General features: G+C 33.4%; 1 protein-coding gene and 4 non-coding genes across 14 annotated transcripts in view; 1 reads left to right on the top strand and 4 right to left on the bottom strand.

Annotated features, from left to right (window-relative positions):
- Positions 1–25,627, top strand: part of LOC106173525 (agrin) — a 142,924-nt gene extending 117,297 nt beyond the window's left edge. For 6 of the 10 annotated variants that reach the window (XM_086996378.1, XM_086996376.1, XM_086996369.1 and 3 more), the window contains 27 exons: positions 1,011–1,223; positions 2,518–2,626; positions 3,048–3,145; positions 3,422–3,580; positions 4,358–4,454; positions 6,609–6,769; positions 7,196–7,357; positions 7,840–8,052; positions 8,620–8,757; positions 9,630–9,659; positions 12,098–12,220; positions 12,558–12,765; positions 13,020–13,232; positions 13,473–13,621; positions 14,230–14,337; positions 14,868–15,002; positions 15,370–15,507; positions 15,818–15,935; positions 16,315–16,429; positions 16,731–16,847; positions 17,118–17,304; positions 17,601–17,679; positions 18,510–18,545; positions 19,548–19,613; positions 21,415–21,654; positions 22,414–22,517; positions 22,796–25,627. In XM_086996378.1, the coding sequence (XP_086852504.1) occupies positions 1,011–1,223; positions 2,518–2,626; positions 3,048–3,145; positions 3,422–3,580; positions 4,358–4,454; positions 6,609–6,769; positions 7,196–7,357; positions 7,840–8,052; positions 8,620–8,757; positions 9,630–9,659; positions 12,098–12,220; positions 12,558–12,765; positions 13,020–13,232; positions 13,473–13,621; positions 14,230–14,337; positions 14,868–15,002; positions 15,370–15,507; positions 15,818–15,935; positions 16,315–16,429; positions 16,731–16,847; positions 17,118–17,304; positions 17,601–17,679; positions 18,510–18,545; positions 19,548–19,613; positions 21,415–21,654; positions 22,414–22,517; positions 22,796–22,944 (3,665 nt within the window). In that variant the 3' untranslated portion in view covers positions 22,945–25,627. The remainder of the gene's footprint in view (positions 1–1,010; positions 1,224–2,517; positions 2,627–3,047; positions 3,146–3,421; positions 3,581–4,357; positions 4,455–6,608; positions 6,770–7,195; positions 7,358–7,839; positions 8,053–8,619; positions 8,758–9,629; positions 9,660–12,097; positions 12,221–12,557; positions 12,766–13,019; positions 13,233–13,472; positions 13,622–14,229; positions 14,338–14,867; positions 15,003–15,369; positions 15,508–15,817; positions 15,936–16,314; positions 16,430–16,730; positions 16,848–17,117; positions 17,305–17,600; positions 17,680–18,509; positions 18,546–19,547; positions 19,614–21,414; positions 21,655–22,413; positions 22,518–22,795) is intronic. The other 4 variants (XM_086996370.1, XM_086996371.1, XM_086996373.1 and 1 more) reach the window with 4 other exon arrangements.
- A 142-nt stretch (positions 25,628–25,769) lies between these two features.
- Positions 25,770–25,840, bottom strand: Trnag-ccc (transfer RNA glycine (anticodon CCC)). The gene has a single exon. It is a non-coding gene; the product is annotated as a tRNA-Gly (tRNA).
- Positions 25,841–26,082: 242 nt separating this feature from the next.
- Trnag-ccc (transfer RNA glycine (anticodon CCC)) lies at positions 26,083–26,153 on the bottom strand. The gene has a single exon. It is a non-coding gene; the product is annotated as a tRNA-Gly (tRNA).
- Positions 26,154–26,411: 258 nt separating this feature from the next.
- Positions 26,412–26,482, bottom strand: Trnag-ccc (transfer RNA glycine (anticodon CCC)). Its single transcript has one exon. It is a non-coding gene; the product is annotated as a tRNA-Gly (tRNA).
- A 248-nt stretch (positions 26,483–26,730) lies between these two features.
- On the bottom strand, positions 26,731–26,801 carry Trnag-ccc (transfer RNA glycine (anticodon CCC)). Its single transcript has one exon. It is a non-coding gene; the product is annotated as a tRNA-Gly (tRNA).
- Positions 26,802–27,485: the final 684 nt, after the last annotated feature.

The following is a 27,485-nucleotide window of genomic DNA, read 5'->3' as shown; positions in this document are numbered from 1 at the left end:
CAATGCTGCTTGGAATATATGTATTGGAATAATTTTGGTGTGAGGTATGTATAGCTAATTCTTTGATAATGTGCTACTTTTCATTTTTTTCTAGCTGTTTTTGAAAGATCAGCATTTTAATAAATTTCAATTATTGATGTCTGTCAATAATTTAGTTTATCTTACATAAAATGTCAAGCCAGTTTTCTGTAAGTGTAAATTTCATTTGTCTGCCATTTTACTTATGTTGGCCATTTTGCTATCCCAACAGTTTTCTCCTAACTTTTGAACTTAAGTTCTCAGAATTATTTTTCAGAATGTCATTCCTAATGCTATAATAAAAAATGTATCACACTAAAATATTGAAAGTACATGCATAGTTGTGAAAATTGTCAGTCTAGACCAATCCCTCTTCCCCTTTATACTCACCACTTGGGGGGGGGGGGGGGGGGGGGGGGGGGTGACAATTGATGCATACCAGTCTCCAGGAGGCCAAAAGACATTCTAGGCATATTGTAAGCTATAGCACAGTACTGTGTATGTATATATATATATATATATATATATATATATATATATATATATATATATATATATATATATAATGTCTTTCTGTATCAGCTCCCCATGGTCCGTCCCCATGGGTAGAACACTCTTCGAAAGTCAATCGATTATATTCTCCATGATATATATAAATATATTAGAACCAGACTACTTTTTACTAGGAGCCCCAATGAATGTCACATTCGCTACTTTATAAATCCCCTCATTTGTTCATTTGCCATGTGAGCAGGTATTTGTGAAGATAGGAAAGTAAAGCAACTGGCTCCTATCAGGAACAAGAGTCTGGCTACTTCCTAAAAGAAACATAAGTTGCCTGGAAGAGAGAAAATTGAAGATTGGCGAGAAGAATATATATCATTAACAGCTGTTGATTTTTTATTCCAGCTGATTTACCACAACTCTGCTACTTATATTTATTTAAAGTTATAAATCAGTTTTAAATGTTATTGATTTTGTTCTTTTCATAGGTGATTGTTCAAATATACGGTGCCTGTACAATGCCACCTGTCAAAATGGCCGCTGCATTTGTCGTGAAGATTGCCCAAATCATTACGACCCCGTTTGTGGCTCAGATGGAGAGACCTATGATAACGAATGCGAGATGAATCGGGAAGCATGTATTACCAACACTGAGATAAGCATAGACCATCAGGGTGTTTGTGATGAGCTGTCTGGGTCAGGTAGATGAAGAAAATTAAGTTTCTCGGGGCCACTTTGTCTCAGCGCCCTGACCTAGCTGAGCTTGAATTCAATTCTGTGTGAACCAGCTTCTTCATTTTCAAATCTCCACATGTGCACTCCTATGAAATGGGATTAGAGCGAGTATTTGTGGAAATTTGCTCATGAAGTTGTCTTACTAACACGGTCTAAATCTCAAGCTACAGTGTTTGTCTCTGTGATTTATGAGACCTCTCTATACCTTAATGTATAATGGAGTAAAGGGTGACTTTGTTAAATGTTAACTGTGTAAGCGTAATCTTGATCATGAACTAATAAAAATTTACTTTATATTAGAATCAGTAAAATTTTGGATTGAATAGCATATAATCTCAGAGTGCCAAAAAATGTGATTATTTTGAATATTGTGATAACTGTACAGTAATATGAAATTTTTACTTTCATTTTTTGTGTATAGAACTATGACTATGGTTCCTTTTAGTATTAGTATCATACTAGTAGTTTCACTAGATTTGACATCTAACCTGTAGATAGTGCTTCTAATACTGCATGACTGCATATGAATGTTTATCATAACTAACTTGTATAAAGGAAGCAAAGCTCAAATTCAATCAGGATCTCTTAGTCTGAAAATAACACAGACAACCTTTTTTGGATGCAATTGCAGAATCTAGTTTTTTGCTGAATATTTGGTATTTTTTATAAACTAAGCGTTTTCAAGACCGTAAGTACATGTATACTTCTTTACTGCCAGCTTTCTTTTTGGTAAATTTACCTTATTTTTGCTTTATTGTCATTATTTTTGCGTGGTATTGGAGAATGTTGTTTTTCATATTCATACTCTTTTAATCAGAGAAACTTATTATTAGTTTGATGTGGTATGAGGCCTTATTCTACTTAAAGAAAAAATAATCTGGTATGGTAACTGATAGTGGCTTGTCTTGTGCTGAAAAAGGGACATTTTTGGCTTTGTGCTGCCATCTTGTGATGAATTTTGCTTAAATGAATCAGATATAAATTATATGTAAACATATAATATATAACTTTCAGCATTAACATCTTGGGCTGCTGCTAAACTAAAATATATGCAAATGACTTTGGTTTGGGGTTAACCAAATGATTATCTCTTTTCTGCGAATTTATACTTGTAGTGCAGTAATTTCTAAAGTGCAATCATTGTGGCTACAAATCTGATGAATATATCGGGCTGCAGTTTGGAACTGCAACTATTATTCTGGGTAATTTAAAAACAGAATTCTGTTATTATACCACTAAAGGCATTTTCAACACACACAGGTTCAGGAGAAACAGTATGTGAAGAAACTACATGTCGCTTTGGTGGAGTTTGTGACTTTGACGCAGAAGGAAATGGATGTGTCTGTAAAACAGATTGCCCAGCCATTGGGTAAATGTTACCAACTTTCTTTTGATAACTGTAATATATGATGTCAGTTAATGTACCTATTGAAGTTCTTGTCTAAACTTATAGATACACCACAAAACCACCATGTGAATGCGATGTTTTAACTTGTTAAAACAAGTTCGAAGCGTGAGTGGGTGTTACATACACCCGGACGTTGTTCTGACAAGTGGAACATTTGACTTAAACTATGATCAGTTTTGAGACAAAAAGACTGCAGCATGAATTAATTAACAAACATTTATTCTAGCTATCATACATACTGTATTAGTATTTAAACAGAGATTGTTACAAAGAGCAAAGGGGTGAATACTTTCTTTTAATGGCTTCTTTCTGCAGTGTAAATGCATGTTTAGTCTGTAAATTAGTATTACAACTGAAAAAAAAATGGTGTTTTTGTTACCAGGTCGCCAGTTTGTGGCAATGACGGCAAGCGGTACATGAGTAAATGTCACTTGGAAGTCGCCATGTGTAAACGCCAGAGAGAGATCAAAGAAGTACCATGTAATGTTGTTCAGCTGAATTTTCTGCATTAGAATATCAAACAGATGTTATAAATAGATGATGGATCTTTCTTAATCGCAAATTTTAAAATTTTAGAATGCATACAATTATTTATCTTGAAGTTATATTTAAGGGTATTTCATAATAAAACAGAAAAAGTGATGGGCTAGTCAAAAAATTGTGAATATAACACAAAATTCATACATCACTGACATGACTCTTATTTTTTATTATTATTATTTATTTTTAATGACTCAATATTAATGACAATTCCAGGCCCTCCTTCGATTGCCTGTGATGGAGAGACGCCGTTGGTCAACCCAAGAACTGGCAAAGACTACGACTGCAGCATTGACAGTCTTGATGACCCTTGTCCAGCTAACAGTTACTGCCACAAGGGACCAAAGTTTGCCAAATGTTGTTTGGAAGTTACAAGTAGGTGCAAAATTATTGGAACAGAAATCATCTGAGCTACCTGTTTCTGAAATTGAGGCTGTGTACACTGCATGATGGCATATTTAGCTTGGGTTAATTTTAGTAGTATTTTAAAGTTATATCAATAAATTTTCTCTGCTTTCTTTAATTAATTAATTTTATCAGTAAATGTTAAAGTATTTTAGTATTGTTATTTTTAGACTTTTTAATTATTTGTAAAGTGCATTGAAATGTAAAAAATGGAATGCGCTATATAAGAAATAAATATTATTATTATTATTATTATTATATTTGAGATGAAAAAACATGTCATTACAACTAAATTTATATATACTGTATTGTTTGGAAGTTATAAGTAGGTGCAATTATTTTCTTAATGTAACTGAAATTGAGGCTGTGAACACTGCATGATGTTATTTGAGATTTAAAAATGTGCGAGAAACCTGCCATTATTTCTCGACCCATTCTCTTCCATATTCTGCCATATCTTACTTGATTTTGTGTTCAGTTCATAGAGTTTTGGTCATTTCCGATGATTCATGATTTATTATGAAAGGGGTTTTGGTGGCTTGATTACTTTATGTCTCTGTTTACAGATTTTCACAAGATGCTATTACCGCTGTATTTTCACATTTGGCAGGAGCAAAAGGTTACCCTTAGCAAAATGAAAAGTGTGCATCACATGTGCAGCTCATCTTTGCTTAAGTATTTTAATATATAAAATATAAAAATATTTTCCCCGAGATGTATACATAGTACTTAAATTTTACATTCCAGAGCCTATTCCTATTCCTTGTGCGGAGAGTAAATATGGCTGCTGTCCTGACGGAAAGACGTCTTCTCCTGGTCCCAATGGAGCCGGATGTCCTAGTAGGTCTTAGGTGTAGCATGCATGCATGTGTGTGTGTGTGTGTGTGTGTGTGTGTGTATGTGTGTGTGTGTGTGCACGAACATGCATGTGTGAGGGAGTTGATCATTTATGACCTACATTTAATTTCTTCAATGTGCAAAAAGAAGTATCTAGTAGGTGGTTCTGGTACAATTTATGAGTTTTCATTGTGATGTCATAATCCATTTTTAAGGGCGATTGGTTAATATTTTTGTGAATATGAATCATTCTTTTTAAATCTGTTGCTCAATGATACTCATTATGGAAATAAACGACTGATTTTACTGTTTGTGCTACTGTAACAAATTTTGTCGACATTTGGAGAGGATGATGGGTTGATGCTGGTTATGTGGTTTTTTGCTGTGTACTACCCCCCTGAAATGTGGATGGTGTAAGGTTTCTTGTATCTTTCTTTAAAACAGACATTTAACTTCTTGTCTATGCTTCAACTTGCTGCATCTGATATTTAACATGCATATGAAGTTTAATGCCATAAATGAATAATGGTAAAGTTATCTAATTATAATATGAATTAACAATTTGAACTTATCAGAAAAGTAATTTTCAGACTTTGTTAAAATTGCAACAGCTTATGGCTGTAATTACTTATTCACTTTGTGGGTATTGAGTTATGTGCTTCAGCTTCCATGAGTTTCCAATATTATATGTAACCAGCAAAGGTGAGCTCTTAAGGTGCAGTCAGACAGGTTTTGGAGGGACCGAGAACCGTCTCAGGTATCAGTGCATCCCCAGAACACTAAAGAGTTTACAACTTGGGACAGATATTTCTAGTCCCAGTTTTTACACAGTAAATCCATCCTTGACATGTTTTAAACTCGGGTGTATTTTAGGTAATATTTTGGCAATGCATTTTGGGCACAAAACCATTTGAGTTTAGGACCTGTGTGAATGCGACTGACTCTTTATGGATGATGGCTTGTGAAAAAAAAATTGACAAGTGAAAACAAAACTTACTGCAATACGATTACATATAGGCTCCAGCTTCAAAATCTAATAATCATCATCAAAGCACAATATGTATACCGGTTGAATAAAATTACACATGGAACAGGAAGAAAAGCAGGGTTACAGCAGTATGTTTTCAACTAAAAACATGAACATTTGTGAAATATTTGACAGTACAAAATTTTTTGATATCAATAATTGAAGTGATTATCATAACAATATTTCTTGAGCTTTGCTTCAGCTTTGTTGAGATATATTAGTATATAGTCAAAAGCATTTTGGTACTACATCACGTATATTTGAGCATGTACATGTGTATATCAATATGTAAAAATATATTAACAATGATCTCTCTAAAATTTAACCAGCCTGCATGCATGACATTAAAATCCTGTAATATATTTAACCTTCTTGTTAACACTGCATATGAATGCAGTACGTATTAACTATTTTATGGTCATGCAATTCACAAACAGGACTACAGCCAGGAACTTAACATGGGAAATTCTAATCGAGAATCCCATGTCATCTGCACTTTAGGTAGTTATGTCTCTGTTGATGACTGCCTTTGTCCATAATTATGTAATTAATATGTAGTGCATCTGCATATTTGCATCTGGGATGGAAATCTCAAATACTGTACTAATGAATAGTGCCATACTTAGGCTGTATTCCCAGAGCTTTTAGATCCATCTATCCCTGCGGGGAGTCTCACTAGATTACTGTCAGATAATCCGGCTTAAATGTCCGTCCCGCCTACTACAAGCTGTAAGGGGGTAATTAACTTTTGTGTCCGCTAAGCTGACAGCTATTTAGCGTGAACCCCCAGGGAGTTAGGTCGATCTAAAGTAGATCGATCTAATCTCTGGAAATGGGGTCTTATACTTGAGAGCATTTAAAAAAAGTTATGATAATCTATAAAATGCTAGTTATAAGTATACTGTAGTACAGTGTATGTAACCTGCATTGTTGAAAATGATCAATATCCATGCATTGTTTTGCCTAACAAGCATGATGCACCTGTTATTAATAATCATAAGCTGCATCTTTCACAAGTGTAGAATTGAAATGTATTTCTCTTTGTAGCTCAGTCATTTTAGTCATTATTGAACATTTTCATTAACTTTTTTTCAAAATTTTTTTTTTAATATTGTTTTATCGCTTTCAAGGTAGCTGTGAGTGTAACCCTTTTGGTTCATTCGGAAAGACATGCGACCCCACTTCAAAACAATGCTCGTGCAAGCCCGGCGTAAGTGGACTGCATTGTGATCGTTGCGAAATCGGTTATTGGGGATTTCGTAAGATTACAACTGATGGTAACAGTGGCTGCATTCGTAAGTTTTTTCTTTTTTTCTCTTTTTTTTTTTTGAAGAAAAGTTAGCTTTTTATGAAAGTGCAGATTTAAATAATTTTATTTCATAATTTCATTTTTTATTTAGGGTAGTTAATCAAATTTCACAATTATATTCATTTGATTTAGACCAAATTTCGTTGGAGTAATGTCACAAAGTTTGGATAGCAAAGGTGTTAAGATTTAGTCAACTAGATTTTTCTGTTCAAATTTTGAAAAAAAAAATTAAAACTATTTTAGAGCTGAATTTTCAGTTTTACGGAGAGGAAATTAATTTTGCTTTGGATTTGTACTGTAGCTTGCCATTAACAAAACACTGCCATGTGCATTTCTCAACATGCAACAATAACAGAAAACTATTAGGGTATGTCGTAAAAACACTATATAAATAAATCTTTTCCTTTCCCAGCATGCAACTGTAATCGGTATGGGACGGAGCGGGATGACTGTGAGCAGACAAAGGGACGCTGTTTATGTAAGCAAATTCCTGGCGGGGTGACGGGTGACAAGTGCGACAGGTGTCTTTCAGGCAAACCTCCAGGACCTAATGGATGTGACACACCTGGTCCAAGTAAGCATGCTCTAAGGGTCCATTCACAGTGAAACGATCATACTAAGTAGTTGAAACAAACTCCAGGGGGGACGAACTGGGATCACAATATCAGATTTACAGATTAATACACCTACTTTTGGCATTGAATAGAATGCAAAAAAGCTGGTGATTATATGAGTTCGTTAGAAACAAGAAAAGGCATGTTAATCTGATTTAATTTTTATAAAGATATTCCAGATTAACTTTTATAAAGATATTCCCCATGCATCCCTGAGAAGGAGCTCCTTAAAAACTTCCCAAATTGTTTATTTAATGACTTTTTGACTTGAGCTTTCAGAACCCACTCGTAAAAAACATACCACACTAGTAATTAGGTACATTTTGATAAAGTGCATATAATTTAGAACCCCCCCCCCCCCCCCCCAAATAAAACACAAAGGTACAGTCACATTTTTACATTCACTCAGTCTGTATGAATTATGTCATTCTTTTCTTCTCAGCTAGCTGTGAGAGCTTGTCTTGCAACTTTAGTGCCACCTGTGAAGTTGTAGATGGACAAGCAGAATGTAGGTGTAAAATGGATTGTACAGGCGCAACACCTGGTAAAGTTTGTGGCTCTGATGGCAGACAATACCCTGATGAGTGTACGCTGAGAGAGTTCCAATGTCGAGAGCAGAAAGAAATTAGAATTGTGAAGAAAGGAAGTTGTGCAGGTAGGCCTTTGAAGTTGGAAATTTAAGTTTTCCATAAATGATGAAAGATTTCTCCAACTTGGTGAGCAGTCCAATGCAGGGGTGTATCTAGAGATATTTTCTGACAGTCTTCCCAATAGTCCTTTTTGATCCATCCTCAATTTTTGACTGTCTTCCAACAGAAAAATTAGATGCCCAGCAGTGTAACCTTGAAAAATTCTGACCATCTTCCAGAAGATGGCTTCAAACCACCCCTGCATTTTACTCTAATTGGGGCAGAAGTAAGCAGTGTGCTACATGTGTACATTTTCAGTGCGCATTTAGGATCAAGAAAGCCAAGATGTGTAATTACTCCATGCACTGTTTTTTAGTGTACTTCTAATCTTTACATACAAAATAAGATGTCCCTTGAACAAACAGAAGAGAAGTAAGCAGGTATCTTTTAAACTAGTGGGATAAAGATGTAATCAAAATTGGTTCTAGTGGCTGTCTTAGAAGCTTTTCTTTACTAAATTGAAGGATGTAATGTCATAAATACATCATGTAAAAATCATAACATATATATATACACGGTATGTTTATAAATAGGTATTTCACCACTAGAGAGCAGCACAACTGGTCCCCCACCAAATGGCTCTTCAAGAAAAACCACACGCCATCTTGCTGATTCTAGTCCGCCTGAACCAACACAAAAACCACCTGAAGAAGAAGAAGACCAGAAATTTGGTAAGTTTGACTTAGTCATTTAATCTTGATGAATTATTTCTTGTTTAAGAAATAAAGCTCTTGGTCAGAAGCTTCTAAAGTTGTTGCATTTTTTAAAATCACATTTTAGTCTTAACAGAGAGTTTTAGACTGGCGATAGCCTTTACATGTAACATTCACAGTCAGTAAGAGGTTATTGTCCAAGCTAAGACTGTCTAGCAAATTTGATCACCTGCTAGTTTTTACCCTTCATGATCCACCTATCAATAAATTCAAGTTAGATTTTTTTCTGTTGTCAATATAGTTACACATCAGCTTTTTTTTTCACTTGCTAAGAAGATTTCAATTTCCTATTTGGCATTTCTTGTTGCCATTAATCTATGTCACTTTTTTCATTAATTGTCACATTAACATTGCATTGCCACAATTTACTGCAAGATTGACACACTGATTGATTTATGTGTTTTGATTTGGATGTATGCTTTAGAAAAATCATTTTTTAAATGTTTGCTCTTTTAATCATGAGATTTTTTTGCTTCAGACATTTTGGCACATATTATGAGATTAAAATTCCTTACTTTAAAAAACTACATTTTCATACTTGAGGGGAAAATAATTTATGATTCAAATTTATCGATGAATTTATTATATGTGTATTAATACACCATTATTGGCTATAACTTTTTAGATTAAAACAAAAAAATAATATAGGAATAACTAAGGTTACTAAAGTGTATGAAAAATCGCCATGTTTCTCTGTTTTTTGCCAAATATGTCTGAACATACTTAAATTTCATGATTTTAGAGTACATCTCAGCTTCCTCTCACTGATTGCTAGATATATATGTCTGATTTTCAAGTTATCAAAAGAACATGATGTAATTGCATTGTAGGCGGTTCATTGTCAGATCAACCTTTTTACGGTATGTACTTTTGTTTGTTGTAAACAAATCTGTTGGTGATGTAAGAAATCTTCGACCCCTCTCCCACCTTTACCCCCCCCCCTCCCTCAGAAGACATGCATGCATTTCCATACGGGTACACGCGCTTTGCACACATGCTCACATATACATCTTGCTGTGAAATAAACTTTCTGTGCCAAAAAGATGACATTTTCTGGTCTTTTTTATTTATTTACTTTTTTATTTTATTTTTTTTGATGGGTGAGAGGAAATATGTGGAACATGCCACAGAATTTATCTACTTCCTTGATTTTTGAAATATTAAAGTAAAGTTCATGTTTTTGTCACAGAACCCTTCCCCAAATTTTTTCCCCACAACCAACGGCCATTTAATCGCTGACTGCATGAATATGCTTATATAAATAACATTGCATGGTGATGCTTATTATGTTTTATATGCTTGTGCATATATCGTAACATGCATGCACACATACTTGAATGTACATGCAAACACACATGTGCATGCACGCAAACAAAGATACAGTAACATTGCATGACTTTGTTATGTTTGGGTGCAGGTGAAATGACCATGATAAAGGAAACCATTTTTTTTAATTATTAGAAACTGTTTTGAAATGTCTTAATTTTGTGGGTAAAAAATTTACATTAACTGTTACTTTTAAGTTCACACGATTTTTTTATTTACTAAATATTTTAGTATGAATTAAGTGGTTGATCACTTAAATTTATGTCTGTTCTACAGTTGTTGATTGTCTAAATTTTTTAATTGAAATGATATATCTTTGATATCTAATATATATTACTGTCACTGCACAAAGTGTAATGAAAGGCTATCAGAGCCCAAATTTGCTGTTAGATCTATATAATTATAAAAATCTAACAGGCTTACAAGAAGTAACAAATCAGCTTGAGTGATCCCTGTTAAAAAATTATCCTTTGCTGCATACCTGATCTTAAAATAAATAATGTCTAACATTTATATATATATATCTACATGATAGTACATAATATTATTAAGGGTTGTAACTGTACTCCAATATATATATGAACATAGAATAATAAGTAGTCAAAATAACAACGTAACTACTGTAATATTCTAACTTTTCAAGATGCTAACACCAATATTTAAACCACGGCTAGCGCATAGAACAAAAGACGCAGCCATGCTGTATTTGACATACAAGCACGTCATGTACGAGTGCGTTCCACGGTCTGTTGCACTCCCATTACTCACTAGTGTAGTAGCCAATCAAAGGCCGTGGTTTAAGCCAGATACAACACTCGTCGCCGAGCTGTACGTGAAAATTACTCTTGTATTGTCTCGCCTTTGGCTGGCCAATACACTCGTTATATTTCACGTACAGCTCGGCGACTCGTATTGTATCTATCACATACAGTATACTACTATATTATGTTCTGTAGTGGTAGAAATATTAGAAAGATTATTTTAGAAAGATAATGGGGAAGTTACACAGATATGATAATTACAATAGCTAAATATCCATATATATATATGATAGTTATAGGTGATATAATATATTTTAAGTAACTAACATATTAGTATCATAATTTAAATAAAAGAATAGAATGATGTACTCTAGCTCCGCAGTTCATTTTATGAATAATACAAATAATAAGTCTTAAATTGATATTTTAAATAGTTTTATAGACATTTAAATTTGAATGAATTGTTTTTTATCCTAATTAATCCACTACAGAAAATATACAGAAATCATATTGATTGAAGGACTGAAGACTATCAATGGATTACAGATGGTTTTTACAAACTCAGCATCATATAGTCCAGCTTTTCATTTGCTTGCAAGTTGTCAAATATTTTAAATGCCCTAGAAATTGTCTAATGAGAATATATAAATTGGAGATTTGAATGAATATTCTACAGCTACATAATGGATATGGGGACAGTGACTGGTAAAGATATATTATGCTGAACAATTCGGATTTGATAAAGCAGTTGATGTATACGTCTTTGCATTGACAAACTAAAATTGAGAAGTTACTGGAAAGTAATATCAACATTGTTGACGCTTGCTGATAATAGAAGTTACATGTGATTCTGAGTAATCTTTAAAACTCAAGCTTTTTGTTTGGGATGCTTTTAACTTTATTTCTTGACCAAAAAAAGGACAAATATGAATTATGAAAAATTGATTTATTTCATGTCAAAAAAGGAACAAAATTTTTGAGTCATGTCAGTGATGTTCACAGTTTATATATGATTTTTGATTAACTCATTATTTGTGCCAATTTAAACTATAGTGCCCTCCAATGTAAAAACAGTATTTTAAAAGTGATGTGAAACATGCAAATGTCACACCAAATATGTACATCACTAGCATGACTCAGAGTAACTTTTTTGTGGAATGGCCCAAATATAGATTATGTTCAATTAATTCAAGAGAAAATCTATATTACAGGTAGGATAGGGGATGTGTGCCAAACTGACGAAGAGTGTTCTGTTGCCCACAGTCACTGCGAACGCAGCTTCTGTGTATGTGACCAAGATTTCATTCCTTCTGAATTCAACAGTCTGTGCATAGGTACGGGAATCATTCACAATTCCAATGCTTCAGTTGTTTGATTTTTTTATTTATTTATTTTTTTTTTTCAATTAAAAATTTTATTTTGAGGTTTATTTTTCTTTGATCAATGAAACAATTTCTGACAAAACTGTTGTCACACCTAACACATTGTCACATCTAACATACAATCACATTCATTACATTTTAGGCATCTTGTATTTTGACATACTTAAATAAACTTTTAAGTTGTGGAAGCATAGGTTAAACAAATTGCGGCAGTCTTCAGATGGTATTGTCGAATACGTTACATTTTATCTGTCACACCAACACCAAATTATTTTGCCCTTTTTTTCAGCCAATCCATCAGGCATCAGCACCCCTTCATTCAGCAATCAGTCTTGGCTTCAGTTTAGAATGCTTACCGGTGTGGATAAATTTAATAGGATAGAGATTACCTTTAAGACCCACAATAAGGATGGCATATTGCTGTACAATAGCCAGTTTGTGGAGGGGCGAGGGGACTTCATTTCTCTGGCTATTGTCAATGGTTATGTAGAGTATAGGTGAGGAATTGTGAAGGATAAAATTGATTTATAACTGTATAAAAACCATGGGCTGAGAATTGTTTATAATTAATATTAAATTGAGCATTATATTAATATTTCATACCTAATTTAAAATATATGCAGTCCTTTTTAGTTGCATCCATTATCTTAGTATATGTTCCAAAGAGGACACTGTAATTTATTATTACTATTATTATTATTATTATTATTATTATTATTGCAACTTTTTCATTTCCTTTTTTGTTTTCTAGGTATGACCTTGGCAGTGGCCCAGCTCTGATAAGAAGTACCAAGCCCATCCAACTCAACAAACAACATCATGTGATGGTCAACAGATCTGGTAGCCAGGGGGCGCTACAAGTGGACAATGGAGAGGAGGTCCTGGGCAGTTCACAGGGGAATCTGCGGTCACTGAACCTTGACCAGCCACTCTATGTTGGTGGGATTCCAGACATGACCAATGAGTAAGATTAATTCAATTTTGAACTTTGCCCGATTTTCTAAAAGTCTTGACCTTAAGTGGGAATCATTTTAACAGATAATAATAATAATAATAATAATAATAATAATAATAATAATAGTAATAATGAAACTAAAAATAAGCATGTTCGAAATTAAATTGAAAGCTAAATTAAAGAGATGTTAATGACATGCTAATGATATGTTAATTTATTAATGCTAATGCTATGCTCATAACTTTCCAGTGTGGTGACAGAGATTGGCACAGGCCATGGCCTAGTTGGCTGTGTGTTTGCTTTAACAGTATCTAAATCAGATGGCAATTCAATCACTACCCGAGCGTACACGCTGGACTTGCCACAATCGGGCGATATTGTGTCTCACCATGGAATTGGTAAGTTGACTGTACCATGGAATTGTTAAGTTGGCTTTCGGGGAATTTTGCATTCCCGAAAGCCACCCCATGGTGGTTATTAGCTGTATACTCTCTGGTTCCTAATTGCTGTACATGTACGGGTATTTATTTGTCACAATATTCCACACTGTACAGCCATATTCGAGACTGTACGCTTATTAAAAATCCCAGTTTCCCCAGACCTGTTCATGCACCACATACGTGTGTTGACCCATTTTAACACTCAAGAGAAATTCAATATGGCGGCACCCTGTGTTTACTGTAGATTGTGACAACAGTGCATTTCAAGGCATATACGCAATCACATCCAGTCGCACTCACATCACGTGATAGATTTCTGGTTCTTTATTGGTCAAATTTCAACCCTGTATGTTTTTACGGGACCATACTATTATTAGATTTTGAGCATTTTTCTACCCTGTACTACTATTCAAAACCAGATGGCAATTAGGAACCAGAGAGTAGTATTAATTATTAAAAATATGTAAAATGTGCACTTGAGTGATGTTGATGGTGGTGAAATAAACTAAGGATATCTATTTCTGAATTATGAAATCAGTAAAAAATATGCTGATTTTATATTGAAGGTGAATGCAGGGACAATCCTTGCAGAAGTCTTCCATGCCAAAATGGTGGCTCGTGTTACTTCCGCGATGAAGAAAACTTCCTGTGTGTTTGCCGACCAGGGTTTAAAGGTGAGATATTTAATCGATTTATTTTTTAATGAAAAAAATTTAATTTTGGTTAAAAAAATTGAAAAATTTTATATGGTTTTATGCCATTTGGCCTACTGCTTTTCTGTGTTTTTAAGTTTTTTTTTTCATGTTCATTTTGGATTGAAAAATAGATTATTCTGTGAATATGGGTAAATTTTGATATTGTCAGTTAATTATATTGTTGTTATTGATAATATAAAGAAATCTCCACCTTAGCAGTACCAGTACATCTGTAACTTCTGAAACATCATTGTATTTTCTGTTTATATAATACAAGGATACCACTTCAAATGTTTGATTCCAATCAAGCGTGAGCACACACAGCATGTCTGTCAAATAAATTTCATTTGACTGCTTCCTTCTATTCTATGTGCTACCAATTTAATGTATACTTACAAAAATCGCATTATTTAATCACCTTTCAGTAAATGTTTACTAGTATATTGGTTGTGATTCCAAATTCAACATTTTAAACTTATTTTTGTTATTATTTGTAATTTTTTCACCAGGCCCACAGTGTGCAGAGGGGAGGGACCCGTGCTCTTCAAACCCCTGTGAAGGTGGCTCCACCTGTCAGGTGGTGTCAGATAATGAGGTCAAATGCAACTGTCCCAGTGGGAGGAGTGGCCAGTATTGTGAAAATTGTAGGTCATATGGTTAAAAATAGTTCTTTGTGACATAATTTTGAAATGGTCTGGTTTCCTAGCTGGGAGCATGAAAGTGCTTGTGTGTTTAAACTAATCTAATTTGATTAAACTTGTTTGTTTTTTCAGACTAGTTTAATATTATTGTTCAGAAATTAGAAGTTTTTATCAGTACTTTAAAACTTGCCATTGAGCACATTTCATTTTATAAATTTTTTAAAATCTCAGAGTATGCAACTTTTTGACAGTGTTATATAGTATTTCTACATTTTCTGTTGATATATCAAACTTGGGTGTTAAAATTGACTAATTTTATATGTTCCTCATTAAAAGTTGTATCATTTGAAGTGTATATATATTTTTTCAGTACTTGTATCACCAACGACCTTGCCACTCTATACTATCCCTGAATTCAATGGAAATTCTTACATAGAAAGGGAATTCAATGACAATGTCCTTAGGGCAATAGCCTTTGAAGTCTGGTTTTTACCCACCAAAGGAAATGGTATGATGGCTCTTCTTTTACCCTCCCTCTGCTCTGACTACCTTGTCCTTCATCTTTCCTTTTCTCATACTTTGAATTTAAACATACAAATCATAAACATTTTTTTTTATTAACCTTTTCTTTCCTTATCTGTTAATTATATTGAAATGTATCTGCAGTTTTTAATATGCCGATAAACTGTCTCAATATCTAGATTGGATAAATGAATTTAATTGATTCAATTCAGAATTTCAGACATTTAAAATAAAAAAACTTTGAAAAACTTACTTATAAGTAGTATGGTAGAAATGTGTCCTTATCATCTTGCTAGGCATGATCTTATACTGTGGCCAGAGAGCTAATGGGAAAGGGGACTTCATTTCTTTAAACCTTAAAAATGGCTTCCTGGAATTCAAGTTTGATCTTGGTGGAGGCCCTGCCTATATAAAGTAAGTTTGAATTTTTTTCCTCTTAAATATAATGTGATTTTAAGAATTTTGGGGTTGTATAAGAAAATTATTCTTTTATTTTCTCAGACAATGTTATATAAAAAATTAGCAATTTGATACACATTTTTATGTGAAGATTATATGTAGATCAGATTACTGTGTCTTAAAAATCATAATTGTTTTCAGTTCATTATGTAGCATCTTTACTTATGGATAAGCCAGGACAAGTATGTGTACAAAATTGGAAGACAGAGCCCAAAATATTCATTTATGTTTTTCATCTGCACTTCTTAGCATGCTCTGGGGTGCCACCTATTGGGGCAAATTCATACCACCAAATTCATATCTTATTCATATGGAGCTACTATAATAATTTCAGATCACCCAAACGCATTGCTCTGAATGTGTGGCACAGAGTGACGGTTGAGAGGAGAAATCGTCAAGGCAACATGATTATAAATGGCACCTCTGTCAGTCAGTCAGGGCAATCCAAGGTAAGGATGAATTTAAACTTTGCCATTAAGTAAAATTGGAAACTAAGTGTGATAGTAGGCATATACATGTATGCACTGTGCTTACAAGTTTTTGCTTAACAGGTTGATTTCTGTGTAGGTTTCTCTCAAGAATTTTTGGAAGAACACTGGTGAAGAGAGAGAGAGAGAAGAAGAAGAGATTGTACAATGTATCTGTGTGTGTTTGTGTGTGTGTGTGATGCTTTTACTTCAGAGAAAACACATTGATCATGTTCATTCTTAGTTTTTATATACAACCTACTTTTTTTTCATAATTCACTAGGGAACTTTGAAAGATCTTAATCTTGGACAGCCGCTTTATATAGGTGGTTTTAAAGACAAAAGCTCTATCAACCCAGACTCCGGTATTAAGTCCGGTTTCCATGGTGCTATACAGAGAGTAAGTAAATTTATTTTTTATTTTAAAAATATTTTGAAGCAGGAATTTAATATTGCTGCTGATGGAACCCTCAGTTTATACCGAGTTATGTATAAGAATTGATATTCAAAGTAAACTATGTTCAGAATCAAATCCTTTTTTAGATAAAATATGATGTTACAATTAATTGTCATAAGCACTGAAGAAAGTCAGTTTGCTACTTTTAAAGTTGCTATCACATATTCAACTTTCTTGTGAAATGTAAATGGGGTCAATTGTATATACTTTCAGCTGTACATAAATGGGCGCATGTATGATAATTTACTGGCTGGTGCAGTAGCCAATGAACATATGGGTATATATCAGGGGCCACCCTGTACCAGCAACCCTTGTCAAAATGGCGGCTATTGTAAGCCAAAATTAGCGGAATACGAGTGTAAATGTAGAATAGGATATACTGGGGAACATTGTCAGAGAGGTATATTATAGTAATATATAGTGATAATGCCTTGTTTTGTTTTGATGGTTTTACTAATTATGAGTTTAAGTTGAATTTTCATATTAATTCTTTTAATTCCTAAAATGATATTTAGTATGTGGTTTAATATTGGTACATGAATATGCTTTCATAATATTTTGATTTGATTTTTGATAGATTCCAGTATTGATATTCACGTGGTCTGTATATTCCCTGATTGATTTTCTTCTTTTTTTTTTTTTTTTTTTTTTTTTGATAACACCCATAATTTCAGTTCATTTCATTTTCATTTTCAGAAACTGACATCGACAAAAACAGTCCCGTTCAATTTGACGGGTCAACTTTTCTACAGTATGATAACCAAGCTGTGAGGAAGTAAGTATGCATTTCTTTACCTTTTACATAATTATTAATGGGAAGAAGAAACCTTTATCATAGATGCATGCTGGTTTGAGGATAATCTGAGTTTTTGGTTCATATTCTTACCAGTGAGCACACTGCATCCACCATAGTTATTATAAAAGAAATTTTAATGCTACACTCCACATGTTCTGTATATAGGGAATCTCTCTCTCTCTCTCTCTCTCTCTCTCTCTCTCTCTCTCTCTCTCTCTCTCTCTCTCTCTCTCTCTCTCTCAAGTAAAATGTGTGGACCTTGAAATGCACTCAATACAAAGGTTATGGCAGTTTTCATTATTATTATTATTATTATTATATCACTCTTTTTATCTGTTACACCATGGGTGACAAATAAAGGCTGTGAGGTTTTAAGTTGCACATAGATTTTATTGATTGGCATGTATTTAGAGGGAATGAAATAAAAACCACCATTTTCAGTTCTATGCACAAATCTCTGTTTTTTTTATGTTCATTAGAATAATGAGCAATTTTACTTTTAAGATCACTCTTTTTTTTATCTTCAAAACATGATCTGCTGTATATTTGTTAATTTTGTTAATAACTGATTGATCTCAGATTTAATTAGAAAAATATGTATCTTTTTGTGATTAGTGTAATATACAGCACGTAGGTGTGTGTATTGAAACTGTGTAGCAAACAGCTGCTGTATAGAGAATATATTTGCTGTAGAATGATATTTTCTATGTGCTATGAATGCATTAGTTGAGACTTCTCTTCATTGTGTTTGGTTGTGATTTAGAGTGTGCATTATACTTCTAACAAGCCTCAAATGTTTGATTCTGCAGCCCACTCAAGAACAAGACCCTAGACAAGACAGCGATGTATGTGTAGAATTTTTTTCCCAAGATTTCTTTTCTTTTTTAGCACTATTTTTATTTTGAGACATTTTCACATGTTTGATTTTTCACTAATTTAGATAAGGTTTGGTTTGAGTTATTTAACAATAAATTAACAAAACGTGTTAAATAATTGGGTGAAAATAATATGCATATTGACATATTTTATGTCAAGTGATTTTTTTTTTTTTTTTTTTTTATTATTATTTACAGAAATTGAAAAAGGTGTTTGTTTTTAATCTTACAGCATGGTATTTTTGTTTTTACTTCAGTGATATATCCCCAATATTTTGATGAAATCCACAGATGTCATCCATTGAAATAAGAAATGTCCTGGTATTCATGAATAATTATATAAAAATAAAATTTGTAAAGGTTGAATTAAAATCCAGGCTATCAGGTTGACATTCTGTCAAATTGGAGCAAATTATATGTCAGAAAACAACACACAGCACACTGTGAGAAGGGTCTAACAGTGCTTTATGGGCATATATGAACTATATAAGGCAAAAACACTTGAAATTTGTTGGAAGGGATAACAACTTTTCATTTGAGATTCAAAATTCCACAATAAATACATTGTAAACAGCACAGAGAAGTCCATTTTACCAATGAAGCAGCATTTATTGCAATATATTAATTATTCTGAAATCTGTGTGTGACATTGGACCACATGAGCCTTTATAGTTTGATACCCTCTATAAAAATCTCTTTTAAAATAGATAATTACAAAAAGCACAATTGATTAACTTTGAATGTTGGAACTAGTTCGTTACCTATTATTAAGTAATGGAAACATTGTCGTTTACCACAGGAAAATCTTTTTAAGGCATTTTTATGGCCAATAAGAAGAGTTCTTACCCCTTTAAAAATTTTGACACAAAAATAAGCGTGTGGATTTCCATCAAAGGGGGATATTTCTGAAAGCTTAATGTAACACTTGCATGTAAAATGCATGTCACCTTATTACCACGTATGTTTATCCAGCTGGGCAGTAATGGAAGGAATGGATGTTAAAACATTAGGAAAGCTGTTAGTGGAGTTGGCTCGCAGGTAAACGGGTCTCTGATAACTGAGTATTATTTCCTGAAGATGCCTGTTATTTCTTTTGTTTTAGTATTTGGCATTCTATTCTTTTTTTGTGTGTGAGAAGGCAGATATTTTAAAGCTGACTTTAAGTGTGATGATTGCCCCCCCCCCTTCAGACATGTTTTGTTAGTATTTTCTACCAAAGAATGCTGAAGTTTTGAATAGACAGTTGTTGTTGTAAATGTTTGAGATGATAAATTGTAAAAAGAGTAAAATAGAAAAATAGAGATGTTTGAAAACTTTCTCTACGTTGGCCTTGATATGTTTTTAATATTATTTAAATACTGTGAAATTGTGTAAAGAATTGATTTGTGAAGAAAATTTTGTTCTGCTTTAAACCCAGATTTAGTCAAATCTGCCTTCTCTCTAGTAATATTCACTTTTTAGAACAAGAGAACATGATGTCAAAGAAAACACTTTGTTCTCTTATTTTAGCAATATGGCACTTTTTCATCTGCCTTGAAAGTTTCAGAAGGTGGAATGTGATTTTATCAGTATTTTTATTTTCATCTGTATTGTGACAATTTCTTGAACACTTCTATAATACCTTCACTCAATAGTAGTATACTGCTGTATATCACTAAGTCTTGCAACCTTGAAGTTGTGTTTAGTAGGTACTCCATGGTTTTACACATTATTCATTTTGTTCTTCTCATTTTGTTCTTTCAATACTATTTAATGCCACATCTTTGTGTTCAGAGACTTGATTCATCACATTTAGAGGAACTGTTCACATTGGGTTGATAGTGTTAATGTTTCTCTTATTATTTAGAATTCAAATGTGAAAAAAATGTAGAAGTTTGAAAACTGTTAAGACAACACAGTTATGTAGACTACTCTTGATATATTTCAAATTAACTGTTGGAGGGTGATGAAAGAGTTTTTTGTCTGTACTATAAATACTTATTTCACCCCATTTCACCTAATGATTAAGGCCCCATCCACCAACGGGTCACTTAAAACTGTTTTAAAACCAACTCGAGGAAGAAGATGACTTTTACTCAATGAAATATACTGGTTGGAGGTATTAGTTTGGTTTTGCTGCAGATTCATGAAAACTGTCTACTTCATTCCTTTAGTTTTAAAGCAGTTTTAGCAGAGTCATTCTAGTTTAGGGCCTAAATATTTCATCACAGGATTGGTCACAGTTTTTTATTGCAGTTCACAGATTTTTTTCACAAACACACTAATAGAATATAGTTATTTAATGTGCAAGAAATAATAATAATTATAATAATAATAACATTATTATTATTATTATTATTATTATTATTATTATTACTAGCTTTGTTTTGTATTGAGAAAAAGCATTATGTGGAACTTTAAAAAAAGGACTAATCATTATAAGAGTACATAATATACAGCTTTCCAAATGTGCATTTTATTGTCATTGGAATTATTTTAAAATTTTGTTTGAAACCTTTAACTTATATGTTATTTTAATTATTTGGATTTTTAAACTTGTTGGTATGGCAATTTCTTACTACATTTATAGACAAGTAATACTAAATAAGTATTTTGCAAAATAATTTGCAGTTGGAGATTCCTGAAAAATAATTTTTCAGGTTAAGGAAAGAGAGTTTGGTTACCATCTAGAATTGTTCAAGTGATCAGCCTGAAAGGATGAATATTAATTTTTTTTTTTATTAGTGGTGTCACTGAAATTTAAGTGTGATAGCCATAATTGAACCAAGTTTTAAAATTTTTCATTTAAAAAATGTAAAAAATTACACTTAATTTTGATTTGCTTTTCAATTTTTTTCAGACAACGCAGTCAAAGGCAAAATAGATACCTTATCCGACTTAGAACGACGGAAAAGAACGGCCTTGTTTTAATAGTTCACAAAAGTCCTACCATTAGAGGAGATTACCTGGCCCTAGCTATAGTGAATGGTCACGTAGAGTTTAGCTACAATCTAGGAAAACAATCACCCACTGACATCCATAAAATAAGATCTGCAGTGCGAGTAGATGATGGCGACTGGCATACAATAATAGCTGAGAGGTAACTTACTGTTTTCTTAACTGCAAATTATTCTCAATTGTATTAAGTTTTTGAGTATTCTACAAATTTTCAGATATAAGTGCCATTTTTTTATTTTTATTTCCTATTTTTTATTATTATTATTTTTTTGTTCCAATAATGAAGGTGTCTGAGTATTGGTGCCTGAGTATAGTATTTTAAAGTTCCATCGATGTACTATTTTAAATCAGTAATTTTTTCAAGGCTTGCAATTTGCTCATTCAGCAACAATTACTGGCACAAAGCTTTCATTAATTTCATTTACATAGTACAATTTATTTGTATCAGACATAAAGATTTTGTTTATTTATTTATTTATTCACTCCAGTAGACTCCTCATTTTGTAACATAATCTAAACTAGAGCAATTGAGCTTAGAGGTTGTGATTTCTACTAACTGCGTCCAGGTTTTATTCAATTTATAACATGTTCAGCAATATGTTTATACCCGGAAATAAAAAGCAGATCATTCTGCATAGGAATTTCTTTTATCTGGACTTTTTAGGAGCAACTGTCTGCTCTTTTTTACAGGTAAATGTTATATTGTGGTAGAGGAGTATACGTAGTCAGATTACTGGAGATTATTACATCACAGCAGGGTGCCTGCAAAGGAGGGGGTGTTAATCTGTCATTTTAATCTGTCTTCTTAATTTATAATTCTTAATTTGTTAATCTGTCTTTTGTCATTTTAAACATTCTTTAAATTACCTAGCTTTGGTGAAACTTATTTTTGTTACACTAGGGACAAGAGGAAAGGAGTGTTAACGGTTGACGGAAATCGGCCGATAACCAAGGTGTCGAGGCAAGGGGCAACTCAACTGGACACTGATGGTCAGCTGTGGATAGGTCAGTATGCCATGTAATTCAGTGATCAGGTTTGGAGGGTTTGAAAGTACTGCCTTTTTTTCCGAAATAAGACTGCTCTGAATTCAAATTCTATCAAGGCTATATGCCAGCCATTTCTCAAGTTGTGACAATTCAAAGGAAATAAGATCCACTTTTCCAGATAAAAAAAAAAAACTCCCCCCAGGGAAATGCTGGTTGCAGGCTTTGTATTTAATTACCAATATGAAATGTTAAAGACAAGTATGAAGAAGTGTAATTGATATTGAACTTTTTTCCAGGCGGCAAACGCATGCCCCCAGATGGCCTTCCAAGAGCATACTATAAAGGTTTCCAGGGCTGTATCCAATACGTAACACTGGACAAAGAAGAGTTACATTTAGTTGACCACCGGAAAGGACGAAGTTCTATAAAATTTTGCAAAACATAGTGTAAATTCAGTTAATATTATATGTATATATGTGCATTTATGTAACGAATTTAACCCAGTTTGGATGGCCAGTACCATGTAACAGCATCGTTTTTTTTTTCTCCACTCCAGGGTGATGATAAGCAGCATTCAATATTATATGGCCCACATTCCCAGTTTTGTAACCTAATTCCTACACGTCTTATTAAACATTTGGAAATTTCTCTGCCAAAAGTGACTGCATTTTACTGTACACAATTACAGCATGCTGTTGTGGTACAAACATCTCATTGGTCATTGTGTATAAATGACAGCATTTAATAGTTCATGTATGTACGTTTGTCTGTAAGGCAATCTATTTTTAATGCAATGGCATCCTGCCATACCATCTCACCTAACAGAACTGAGGCTCTAGCATTGTGTTATCCCACCAATATGAAGTATTAATTTTGAAATACCTTTTTACACACAACGCATGAAGTCAATATGTATCTAGGGATAACCATGCAATTTTTTTAAGGAATAATTGTTTTAGCATATTGAGAGCTGTAAGACACATATAACAACTTATCACAGCAGTGTACATACTATAAGCCTTTTAGAGTGTAAAAACTTTGCTTTTTCCGTTCCTCGGTACGTGTCGTGTTATAAATTTTAAAATGCCAAAAGTGTTCTGACTGACGTGATCATATGCTCAATGACTGGACAGATTTAATGTGCAAATATATACATTAATGCATAATTGAAAATCTGTGTAATTTTCAAGTTTCCCAAGAACCTTTTTGCATGCCAATATTTGAGGGGGGGGGAGATTGGGGTCTCTCCATGTCAAAAATTGGGACACAAAGCAGTTTGAGATATATATTGCTGTATAAGTAACCCAATTTGTAAGTATTGGTACTACTACATTGTGATTAGAATGGAGCATATTGTAGTGGATTTTTGCTTTACAAACCCCAGTTAAGAAATTAAAACTACTTAGGCATATTTTGACAAAAGACGGTTTGCCAACATATTTTGTCTTCAGATCAAGTTATTCTTCACTGATCAATTGTCCCACAAGGTTCTTTAATTTTCAAGTAAAAACCTGGAGATTTAAAACTTTTGATTTACATGAGAGAATTACTCGAATTCCCTCAAAAAATCACAAAAGTAGATAACTTGAATCCTTTTCTGTAATTGATACGGGGCCGTAGCAATAGTCCGAAGGTTCAATAGTCCGAAGGTTCATTGGTCCGAATATTCACTATAGAACCTTCGGACCAATGAACCCTTGATTAAAAAATCGATGAAAATGTTACCACTTTTCGGACCAATGAACCTTCGGACCAATGAACCTTCGGACTATCGAGACGCCCCCATTGATACTTTAAAATGAACAAACTCTAAACCAGTACCTTGATGTCAACATAAAAGTTAATATATGTAAATTATATGTTAAAATCATGATATAGGTTTATCAGGTAAAACTCCTTGGTGCTGTTTGTAGCTAAATGTTCACTGTTTAATTTTTTTCTTTTGCATATTGTGCATCATGAATGGATTGTCACTGGCATAGGTGTAAAATATATACAACTCTTGTGAAGATAAGAATAAGTGGTACATTATGCTGAATAATAGTATAGGCCTGGGGGAGTGGGGGCTAGAATTACCACATTGCATATGACGAATTTGTAATAGTCTTGCAAATACTGTAAAGGAATCATTTAAAGGAGTGTTTGACTGTATGGAATGGGCTGAATCATTAGTGGTTATCTCAAACATCTTGACATGTAATGGCAGCTGAGAATTGGTCCCTGATATGCGCCCCCATAAGACGAATTTAAAATATGCTAGAGCCGTAATATTGCAATTTCCTATAAAAATGTCAGCTCTTTTATTGTTTGGCACTTGTTGCCGAGATTAGTTGTGCTTATTTCTCACCTAACGCAATGTGTAAAGTGGGGCCCCTCGCTAGTGACAATGGCAACCACTTTTTGTACGATACCATATAGATATAAACTATATAGCTAACAAGGTAATGTGTTACTCAAAACTTAAGTATTAAGATGCACTTGAATAGCTAATGACGGTAATAGTCTACTTAGTTTTTGTATATTGAGATACAGAATATGAAATATTCCTCATGAAGTAATTGCACAGTAAAATGATATTTATTTAAACTAGTATAACATCATGTGAATGAAATACTGTTATTATGTCAAAAAATGATGAATGTATTGATATGTTTACTTATTTTGTACATTAACACATTGTAATCGTATACGTCATATTTTGCTACACTGTATCTGTATGCTTGATGAAAAACTTTTGAAAAAAAACTCTCTATTCCCCTGTACAATGTTATCTAAACTCCGTTGTGTGGTAAAATGTTACATACAGCTTGCCTTATTTTAAAGAATATTTTTTCCTTGAAGTAAAATACTGCTTTTAGAGACCGTTATTTTCGCGATTTTAATGACACATCTGTGCTGGAATTTGTACGTAATGGATGTACAGACAGGGCAGTTTCATTTAGAATCCGTACACGCATGCCATATGTGCTGGCAAATTCTCTTACGATAATTAATGTTTTATCCATACGGTTTACTTGTAATACCCATACCCATGTGTGTTGCTTGATACGCGCACTGTATATGTTAACTTGCGTGTTGAATTCATCGTTTCACTCATAATGGTTTAAATAAAATATTTTGTACCTAAAGCATTGCTTTCTGTTCATTATTTTTCGTATAGCTGTGAGCCGCTCACGCACACACATACAGACGCATTGTTTATCAAATTTACGTGACAGCATTTAAGATAAACTCGACATAAAACAGTTGAGAAAATATCAGAAAAACATGTGCGCCGCCCGGGAATCGAACCCGGGTCGCAAGAATGGGAATCTTGCATGATACCACTACACCAGCGGCGCCTTATATCGCACCTACGTAATCATGGAAATTGTTAACAAATATAAAATATATAGAATTTAAAAGTCTTTCCAGGGAATGGAATGCGTATTGCAAATATAAATATCTTTCACCAAACCAGTGAACCAGGGGAATCCTTCGCGATCAGTGATAAAGATAATTTTATAAAGGTGAGTAACGCATACGTTTTAATAGTTTAATAAATATGAAAAAGTGATTTACATAAAAGTTTAACTACAATTTATGCGCCGCCCGGGAATCGAACCCGGGTCGCAAGAATGGGAATCTTGCATGATACCACTACACCAGCGGCGCCTTATATCGGACTTACGTAATCATGGAAATTGTTAACAAATATATAAAATATATAGAATTTATAAAGAAACATTTAAAAGGCTTTCCAGGGAATGGAATGCATATTGCAAATATAAATATCTTTCACCAAACCAGTGAACCAGGGGCATCCTTCGCGATCAGTGATAAAGATAATTTTATAAAGGTGAGTAACGCATAAGTTTTACTAGTTTAATAAATATGAAAAAGTGATTTACATATAAATTTAACTACAATTTATGCGCCGCCCGGGAATCGAACCCGGGTCGCAAGAATGGGAATCTTGCATGATACCACTACACCAGCGGCGCTGTTATTCTTCTGTTGTTCGATTTCGAATTCATGGAAATTGCAGTCAAATATGAAATAGACTACAATTTGTAAGGTTTTCCAGGGAATAGAATGTGTGTCGCAAAAGTAAAAATCTTACATAATTATAATTCCAGTGGACAGGGGACAGGAATCTTTGGCGATCAGTGCTAAAGATAATATTATAAACTTAACTATGAAACTATTAAGGTGAGTAAAACATATCAAGAAAAGTTTAACTAAAAAAGTATGCGCCGCCCGGGAATCGAACCCGGGTCGCAAGAATGGGAATCTTGCATGATACCACTACACCAGCGGCGCCACACGTATACTAGGTCGGAGAGTTGCAAAAAGTTTTCTTAGTTGTTATTTCATGTTAAATACTTCAACAAAAGTGAATAAAATTATTGCGACGCCAAAAATGATAATACCTCTGATAGCAATGGCACTTTTTGCATGTACTTGCACATAATAATTTTGCACTTATATCATAATTTTTTAAAAGTCAAATTCAATACAAATTTTTTGATAAATTATCAGTAAGATCAGTGCGCCGCCCCAGAATCGAATAAAGGGTCGCAATAAAGGGAATTTTGCACAATACCACTACACCAGCCGCACAGATTTACGTCGCTCGTTTGCAAATCCAAATCATAAAAAATAGATAACACTTTTAATTCCTGGAATGCAATGCATGTAACATCATAGCAATGCATCATACCACTGTACCAAGCGACGCTTTTTTTATGATCTGCTACACAAAATTAAGATTTGATGTCACAAAATTAACAAAATGTAAGTAAAAATGATTCTCCGTCCAAATGGAGAACGACTCTCTTAAATAATGTCACTACTCAAGCAGCGCGTTTAATTCATGAAGTAAAAATCGTTGCCATTGATATGCAATAAAGATTCGTGTGACAGAAACAATATTTTACGCCACCCGATAACGGGAGTGGCTCTGTTAAATCAAAGGTATTCGATAATATATAAATTACTTATGTT

Source organism: Lingula anatina, chromosome 9 (genome assembly GCF_051362555.1).
Source record: "Lingula anatina isolate TDL-2025a chromosome 9, LinAna3.0, whole genome shotgun sequence".
Taxonomy (NCBI): domain Eukaryota; kingdom Metazoa; phylum Brachiopoda; class Lingulata; order Lingulida; family Lingulidae; genus Lingula; species Lingula anatina.
The sequence above is the reverse complement of the archived record's forward strand: the minus strand, read 5'-3'. Positions and strand labels throughout refer to the sequence as shown.